The following is a 9,502-nucleotide window of genomic DNA, read 5'->3' as shown; positions in this document are numbered from 1 at the left end:
ATTAAAGGACTTGTAACAGGAACAGTTTTTTGAGTAGCAGAGTTTCTTCTATATAGTAGAATTATTATAGTTCTCATGAAACTTAACTGCCATAGCGATCTTTCTGTGACGTTAGATTCTTTGGAGGTGCGTTACATGAGCTACCATAAAGTGAAAATTTAACATATTTTTCGCGAGGAAGCAAATCGAACTCATAGAAGACTCAATGCGGGTAGCTTCTACCAAAACGGGCACCAGCCAACGTAGCACTGGCACAGGTTCTCGTTGCTGGTGGCCTGCTGGATGAGCAGGTCGACCTGCTTCTGCACGGACACGCTGGCGTCGTCGATGTGCGTGAAGTCGCGGCCCGTGAGCTTGTCGCGCACGCGGTTGACGATGGCCAGCGCGCGCTTGTTGAGGTTGGTCTCGGCGGGCGGCTCGGCGTCGGGCGGCGACGCGTCGGCCGAGCACGCGTCGTCCGCGCGCGAGCGCCGCCCCGCGTCGATGAGGCGCCAGTTGAGCAGCGGGTCGTACACGAAGGCCTCCAGCACCGCCATCACGCTGTCCTTGTGGCGGTGCAGCACCTCCATCACCGACTCGCACGTGCGCCGGTACGTGCCCTCGATGCCGGTTACCTGGTGGTCACGAGGAGTTCATCGTTCGGATAAGACGGATGTGATATTATCGACTACGTGCTCTAGGATGGCTAAAGGTACCGAGACACCGCATAAGCTGAATGCGTGTTCCGTATGGAATGCTGAGAGGCAGATCCTCGGTCCCGAAATTGGATACGATCACTCCGTTCGAGCAATCGTGTAAATGCTGTTCCGCAGGAAATCGGAAGACGGCGGACCGCGAAAGAACCGATCATGCTCGGAGAAGATGAAGAAGGTGTCGCCTTGACACGACGCCGGAGGTTATACAAAGGGGACAACCCTAAATGGGTCTACCCTTGGGCCTTAAGTGCGTGGGGTGGAGGCGTTGGAAGTTCCGTAGAAACGGTCCCGAGGAGGACGAGGTGGCCTTGTGCTGCTATACGCACTGGCTTGCGAGGAGCACCCTCTGAGGATAGCTCGGCCGCCCCATAGCACAACACAGAACAGCACGTATTTATAAGTATGACTAACGTAAAATAAGTATATGATTTAGCTGAAATAAAATGTTAAGTATTTTGTTCTGTTATAAACCAGAAACAAGCTTCCTTTTGTAATATGATAATTTTAAGTTTCGATGCCTACTATTAAATTTTAATATTAGATAATAAAACAATAATTAGAGATGTTTTGAAAAAGTATTAAATTAAGTGTTCGTACCTCCATCGCATTGATAAGCATCCTCGTCAACCTAAATGGTATTTTTTCAGGAAATTTATCCCTCGTGACAGCTACTTCAAAGCAATCTCCGAAATCAATGTGCAAAAATTTTCCAGTGACTCTATCGAGCATTATGTTCGAAGGATGACGGTCGCCTAGACCCAGGATGTAGCCCACCATGCTCATCACTGCCAGCGAGCGCGTGTAGTTCGTGCGACGTTCGAACCAAACCTCCGATGAAGGGCTCTTCAGCCATAACAATTTTGCTAGGTCGTCCCCGGCTGTATGCTCAAGTGCATGTTCGAAAACTTCCACCTATAAAAATAAGTCAAATCAATTTATTCATATTTTATACTAATAAAAATCGGTATAGAGATAATTTGAACATTATTATACCTTTTGCATCAACATCAACCTTTCCAAATCTGACGCCATTCTTTGCATAATCCGATGTTCAATATTAAGCAAAATCTTCCTTTTATCTCTGTAGTCTCTTATCAGCGAGTGTAGAGTGTCACAGTGTGGGACCCAGCCGATCAGCCCGGAATTAGTGGAAAGAGGGATTACTGCATATCTTTGTATGGCCAGGTCTCTTCTAAAGGTGTCGGGATCGGCTTGTAGTAAGGTGTTGACGAGGCCGAACAGTTGCATTACCCGCTCGTCCTGACGTAGATCTTCGTGACCTTTGAGGAGGAACATGTAGTCTTTGCCGTTGGAGCCGCGAATGCAGAGTCGGCGTGGTCGTTGCTTAGATGTTATCACCTAAATAATCAAAATTAAATTATATTCAATTATTTTCTTCGTGGTACAGCTTTGTGCAAGCGTTTGGGTAGGTACCACCCCCTTATCACATATATCTCAGATCACAACATTGGTACGGATTGTAATTTCTATCCAAAAAAATCCAACATAATGTTCAGAACATTACTCTATTTACTTATTAAAATAAAATATTGTATTAATATTACATTAATTGTAAATATGGAATAGAATATCTTTTTTTAAATCATATAATTCTTATGTATAAAAAAAGAGAAAATATAAACTATTATTCTTATTTAAAAGACAAATTTAATAGTGTTAAAGAGTCGTTAAATAAAAAATACACAAAGCGTATGTACCTGTAGACTGCTTTGTATATGCGCAATACGTATGAGGTCTTGGTCGGGCACGTACGATCCGGGCACGGCGAGTTCCAGGTCACGGCAGTTGAGCAAATTCGGGCTCACGTACTGCAGCTCCAGCGACGTAAGTTGCGGGAGCTGTCGGCTAATGCGACGGAACACGTGGTAGTACAGATCCCAGGCTTGATTTAAATCTCGGACAAGGCCCGAATCCTGTGAAGCGAGAATTTTTATGAATTTAGGTGCATTCAAATCATCATTATGAATTGAAATTGGCATTAAAGTGTATTAAATAATTTAAAGTACTTATTATTTGGCACAATTACAACAAAGAAAATATATAATAAAAAAGAACCATATCATTTTAAAATTTGATTTATGCAAATTATTACCTTAAACCGATTGCACCATTCTTGGGCTTCATTGAGATCTCGTCCATAAGCTTGGCTAAAAGAAATTTCTTTTAATGTTTTTGGACCTCTCTCTAACATCGCGTGTAGAGGTTCCAAGGTCTTGAACATAGCCTTAACGTCATGTTCACTGAAATATAATCTAGAAGCTTCTTCCAAAGCTTCATGCCACTGTTCGTGCCACAGTATAGCGACTCTGATCAGCTCTTCAGATATCATAGCGGCTTGATTGACCAAGTTGTTTGAATGAGTACACATTGATTTTAAAATTTGATTAGCTGCATTCTTGCGGTCTACGAATGACGACTTCGATGCCACCGTCAAAGGGTACACTAGAGCTTGAGGATGAGATTTGCCGATATCTATCAACAATGAGTGTATAAGTTTTCCTACTAAAGCTCTTGGAGTGTCGATCCGTGCTATGAGTTGGGGTATGACCTGAAGCCACACATTTATTTCAATAGTTCTTATACCTTCTACGAGAGCTTCATGAACAGCGGGATGGTGTCCATAGTCAAACCATAGCGTGAGCAGTCTCAATGTATCTTGAAGCGAACTACCATGGGACAAATTTATCGATTTAAAGAACCCTTCAACTGCCGGAACTGTGTGAGTTTGTATGTATTCCGCTGCCGCTTTGATCTCTTCCGGGTTAGTCATATCAGCCTCTTGATGCTTGTAAAAGAGGACAGTTTCAAAATTCATGTAGGCCCATGCGTGCCAAGCTTTATACCAATCGGACGAAAGGCTGGTCGCAGCCGAGTAATTGCGCAGAATCTCAGGAATCGAGAGTTTATTGATACCTAACAAAGATTCACACCAAGAACCCAATTTTAAGTGACAACGAGCTAATAGACGACATTGTTCTGCATCTCCAGTATCGACGGTCTCTACATAGCGCTGCAACTGATCATAAGCTAGTTGCTTGTCACCAGCGACCCACAGATGTTTTGCGTAAGCGAGAGTTAATCTCGGCTCGTGAGCTGGAAGTGGCATATCACGATTTTTGCTTGGATCTATACCGAGAAGCATCACTAGGGTTGTGTGAGCCTGGCGTGGTGCTCCACTTTTTCTGCAAAGTGAAGCGAATTTCAACCAGGTGGCCATATCTTCTTGAGGCGTTAGTACTAAACTACGAACTTGAAGAATTTTGCGCCAGTCTTCAACTAATCTTTGTCCACCTTGAAGTCTTGTCCACCAAGCTTGTCTAATAGACTCTCGTCTTTCAGGAACCAATTTGTACGTGATGACTTCCTCTAATTCGGCGAGTAATTGAGCATTTACCAAAGCCCCGTAAGCTCTCTGATAACTTTCTCCAGCGACTGCAGTCAATTCAGAATCTAAAATAGTTCGTGCTTGGTCGATGTAAAGTTTGGAGACATCATAGTCTTCATTATGAATATTAAGAACAGCTCTGTAAAAAGCACCATCTTGCGAATTTTCAGGTAAAAAGTTGACATAATTAGTCATTGAATCCCATTCATTTAAGCCCCAAGCAGAGGCAGCGGCTAATCTGGCCGATTTGAATTTTTCGTCATCGCTCATTTTTACCCAGCGCTTGGAAACTGTGTGGTATAGTTTGACCCATTCACCTAATGCTTCAAAACATCGCATTTCACCGAGATATGATTCCGTGTTTTCATCATCTCCAACTAGTTTTTCTCCATATAAGTTCAACGCTTTTTCCCAATTATGCAATTTCTCATACCATCTAATCTGAACTTTCAACTTTGCATCATCAGCTTCGCGTTGAGCCATTACTCGTTCGAGTAAGCCTTCGGCTGCTTCTTTTTGTTGTAACTTATTGTTAATATGTATCAAAGCCTCTACAACCTGTGAGGTAGCTCCGTTACGAAACTCTTCTTCCTATTACATTAAAAAGAACATTAAAATATAATTTTAAAAACTATAAATTGAACATATGTATAAAATGTTAAGATAGCAGTTAAAGCGAAATAAAAAACTAACCTTATAATGAAGTGCTTTGGCATATGCTCTACAATGCATAGCTCTTTCTCCGAGCAGGTGTGTAGAAATCGGTAGTGCACCGCCTTCACAATGTTCCATAAATTCGGCAAGGTTTAAAACAGTGTGTGCTAATTCTGGCGCATCAGGAGCCGTCAATGCCTGTTCCAAAGCATTCGATAATTCTGTTCGCGATGTGTTATCCAATTCCGTCCAGCAGGAAACAAAGGCAGCGTTGAATAGATCACGTAGTAACTGGGAATAATTATGCGCAAGAGCCAGACAAGCTCTGAAAATATTAATGATTTTAACCAAAATGTTATCAGAAACGGAACGGAAGCACGGAAATTTAAAGTAAAGACAATTATCATTTTTGGTTATTGTAACTTACCTCAATGCTGGGCTATGTGATTCTGTAAGTAGTCCGATGCTGAAACGTCGCAACCATTCCAGCCAATCATCCTTTGACACTCTGCTACTGACTGTCCAAGCTACTTTTAAGCTATGAGCATTAACATATAGTTTGCGGATAGACTGTGAAGAATCGCAAGCTACTATACGGGCCTGCAATATTTTCAATTTTATAAATAAATCGAAGACGAAGAAAATAAAACATAATTGAAATATGTTTCTATTCTAAATACAGACATAATGTATCTATTACATAAAGCAAGAATTACAAACCTCTTGATTGTTATTCCTAGGTTTTCGTCTAGTGCTTTGCAAAAAATCATCAACGGCTAAAGTAGAATTTGACTGCAATTTTGAAAGTAAAAGTTCATAATTCTGATGTTGTATTCTGTGCTTAACGATGACTTTTTGAACAAGTGGAATAAAATCGTTGTACTTTCTTCCGAGTTGTATAATAAGAGCACACAAAGTATCCATGGCCGTTGTTCTTAAAGTATAGCATGTATCTAAGCTCCTTACGAGAGGATGTATTATCCTAGAAACGAGTTCGCTATAATTCAAGGAATCTGATAGGTAATCGACTGTTTCCATAGCTACTTTAGCCACTGGAATAGGACAGTCAGAAGCGTCAAATAATTTCACAATCGATGGAATAACTAAATGCATATAATCGTCAAGATTATCTTCAAACTTTTGTAAAGCAAACAGGAGTTTCTCTGTAACAACTCTGTCTTTACTGGTATCGTGAGCAAGAACTCGTAGTATTTGAGGCATCAATTGCGGCAAGTATACTTTGAACTCCGATCCAAGCGCTATAGCTATATGTTCAACTAGCAATATTAATGTAGGTTGCAAAGGACTATTTGGAGTCCAAAACTCTTTTATTAGATCAAATATTTTATCCAAATAGTTACGAATATGTTGCTTGACAATAGCTATAAGCTTTGCTAACTGTGTAAAAAGAAATTCTCGAAAATTATTGTTATCAGTCGCACGAGCAACATACAGAAGACTTGGCGTAACGCGGGAGATATATGGAACGCATTTTATGCCCAATGATTGAAATATAAACGTCACAGCTTGAACTACACTTGTATGATGTTGTTGGAGTGTTGGATCTCGAAGGATACGCATAAGGGTAGAAATAACGATAGCTGGATAGTATTCATCAAGAACTGGTGAAGACATGTTCACTAACATTTCACTTGTTGTCATATCAAAGTTGTTTTCTTCAGCTTTACTATCAGCAACCGGTACTAAGCTAGAATCTGGTTTACCATCAATCAAACCTCTTGTCATCTTATGTTTGTAAGGATCTAAGGCCCCAAGAAGTCCCAAAACTCGAATTGTTTCACGCCTGTCCTTAGGTTGTTGTTCAGTTTTTAAGAAATTTAGTAAAACATCCATTAGATTCGGATATTCAGTGTATGGTGTAACGACATGGCCCGTAGCACTTATCAACTGTCCAAATGCCCACAAAGCGACACTTCTCTTATCAGTAGCACTGGCATCAGAAAGCAAATCAAGAAGAATTGTCAAAAGTTCTGGTAAACATTTTTTGAGTCCAGTATTATCACCATGAACATCAGCCAAATCACCTACAGCTTTTAAAACACTAATTACTACTCCTGGATTTAAATCAGCTTCTTTTAACTTTGGAACAAGAACATTTAAGATTGTTTCCATATATGGTTTTACAAGTTTAGGAGCATGCAAAATAAGATTATCTAACATTCTGGCTGCCTGTTCCTTGTTTCGACTCATTCCCGAATGTTCTAGTTCTGTTAAAAACTGTATTAAAATTTTTCGAAGTCCTGGCATTACATATGCAGGGTTCACAATACTAAGTCGACCAATTGTGCAAATTGCTAATTCTCGTATTTCCAAATGCTCATCATTCATGGCAATGAAAAGAAAACTTAAATTTTCTATTTGTGCCAAATGAGTATCAAATATTTTAGTCAGAGACTCCAGAACCCAATACCTTACTTCATAATCTGGGTCTGTAACTGATACAACTAACATTTTACCAACAACTTCAGCAGTTAACATGGTTAGGGTTCTAGATGGAGTTTTTACAGTTCGTGCTGTAGCAACTGCTAATAATTTAGCCGATGTTTTTACTGCTTCCACTCTAACTTCTTGTTGCTCACTTTGTAAGAAGTGGTCGGCGCAACGTCTTACGAATGTAAGTAAACTATGTTGACCCTCAAATTGGAATGTCCCAAGTGTTCTTAATGCAAGAACTATGTTTGCAGTATCTTGAAGCTCTATTACAAGACTCATATTACTCTGTTGTTCTAAATTTCTTGGTACGCCAGGATGTAAGAATGGCTTGTTTCGTAAAACTTGAGAAAGCATATTTAAAAGTCCTTCTGAAATTTCTCCTTTTAATGTAGGTAAGTTTTGGCTCAACTCTTTTAAGCAAATTGTTAGTGATGGACTTAGGCCAGTTGCAAACATTGCATCCAATAGTTCTTTGATGTCACTAATAACAAGATCCTTTACAGCACTACTGAGCAATGTTATACATGCAAATATAGATGGGTCAATCCACATTCTCTTTTTACTCTGAGTATCTCTGGTATTTGGTAAGGCTTGTTTTATCACATCCATTATTCTAGGGATGAAAGTTTTAATATCACCTTCAATAGCAGCTGCCATCAACCCCAATGTAGTAAATGCCATATTTCTATCTTTTTCCCTACTTTTGATTGATGTTATGAGATAATGCATAGTAGAGTTGAGATATTTCTTTAAAAATAATTCTTTATTAAATGCTGCCAATCTTGGAATTATTATTAAAAGTATTTGTGGAACTCCTTGTGTTTTGAGAAGTCTCTGAGACATCACATCTGAAATATTACAGATCAAATTGATAAAAACATTTAAAAAGATTAATGTAATATTAATATAATGAAACCTATGATTTACCTTGACAAGTCCTTTCTATTTTTTCAGTTAACAATTTCTTACAAACTTCTGACTCATATATGGGAACCGGATACTGAACATTTTCAGTTTTGAACCCATCACACAAGTAGCCTCTTTTTACAGATGGACTATGTAGCTTGGAGCTAATAAAAATAATATCATCTGACACAGTGATGTCTTTTTGTGTATCGAGACTGCGCATAAGATATGTATACTTTTTTTCCCATGCAGCATTTGAACATCTTAACAGCTCATTAAGGATAAGAAGACCACCGTGAACTCTATCTTCTTTTGTGATTCCCTTTTCTTTTATAGGTATTTCTTCAAATGAAGACATGGCGTCTTCATAACATTGCATATACCACTGAGGTTTAGCAGTGGATTGCTTTGCTGTTTCTCTTTGGGCTGTTACTACTAAGCCAGCTCTTAGAGCTTTTGCAGCCGCTTCCCTAATTTGCTGTTTAGGATCTTTCAAAGCAATTAAAATATGATCAAAAAAACCTGAGACTTGTTGATAAAAGTATGTTGGCATAGCTATAGCCATTTCTTTTAACAATAATACAGCTGAATGGCGCCTACCCTCATTTCTCTCCTCTGACAACCATTCAAAAGCCCTTTTAACTTCAAACTCTACATACTCAGCTCTTTTTACTCCAGAAACAGTAGCTAGACGGCCTACTGTTTTAGCAGCTAGTTCCATTACACCCACATCAGAGGAAGGTAATAAGTTTCTCAAGTAATTAGCAAATCTTGTGATTCTTGTTTTAGTAGTATCGCAATCACCTCCAATAAGGCAGACTATAAATAGAAAGACAATATAAGTATTATAAAAATTAAAGTTATTATGTGTTTCATTTTAATTAATTTACTTACCTATAGCCAGCACTCCACCCTTTTTCTCATGGACATCATTACTAGAAACCATTTCGAATATTTGATGATTAAATTCATCCAGAAATTGAGTAAGCTCTTCTTGGGGTACTTCGCGAAGTTCAGTTTTAGCAAAATGGTATAGTTCGCGTGCCGTTTTTGTCTGAATATCCACATTTCTAGATTTTAATCCCGCGACGAAGGCGGTCACTTGATTAGACATTTTTAGTTAAATAATATTAATAGCTAAAAGAAAGACATTCTTTACGCATTAAAATTAACCTTTTAAAGGTTAATGCATAAGAAGAAATCACTTTTAAAATGTAAGCTACGGCTGCTGTAACAGAAAACATAAATAAACACTTAATATAATAGGTAAGCCTGAAGTCGTAAGGTTATATTTTTATTCTGTTATGTGCTATTTGACATTAGCCGTATTCTAAATTGTCATAACATAAACAGAGTCCACAACATTATGAAACAACGGCTATAGACA

The 9,502-nt window shown here is 39.0% G+C and overlaps 1 protein-coding gene across 1 annotated transcript; it reads right to left on the bottom strand.

Annotated features, from left to right (window-relative positions):
- LOC113400304 (serine/threonine-protein kinase mTOR) lies at positions 1-9,435 on the bottom strand. Its single transcript, XM_026639828.2, has 10 exons — positions 9,010-9,435; positions 8,137-8,934; positions 5,476-8,057; positions 5,183-5,355; positions 4,795-5,080; positions 2,809-4,692; positions 2,414-2,629; positions 1,689-2,054; positions 1,293-1,607; positions 1-614 (listed from the first exon to the last, which is right to left on the bottom strand). The coding sequence occupies exons 1-10, from the start codon at positions 9,227-9,229 to the stop codon at positions 219-221; spliced, it is 7,236 nt and encodes a 2,411-aa protein (XP_026495613.1). The 5' UTR covers positions 9,230-9,435; the 3' UTR covers positions 1-218.
- Between the last annotated feature and the right edge of the window lie 67 nt (positions 9,436-9,502).

The sequence above is a fragment of the Vanessa tameamea genome, chromosome 17 (assembly GCF_037043105.1).
Source record: "Vanessa tameamea isolate UH-Manoa-2023 chromosome 17, ilVanTame1 primary haplotype, whole genome shotgun sequence".
NCBI lineage: Eukaryota > Metazoa > Arthropoda > Insecta > Lepidoptera > Nymphalidae > Vanessa > Vanessa tameamea.
The sequence above is the reverse complement of the archived record's forward strand: the minus strand, read 5'-3'. Positions and strand labels throughout refer to the sequence as shown.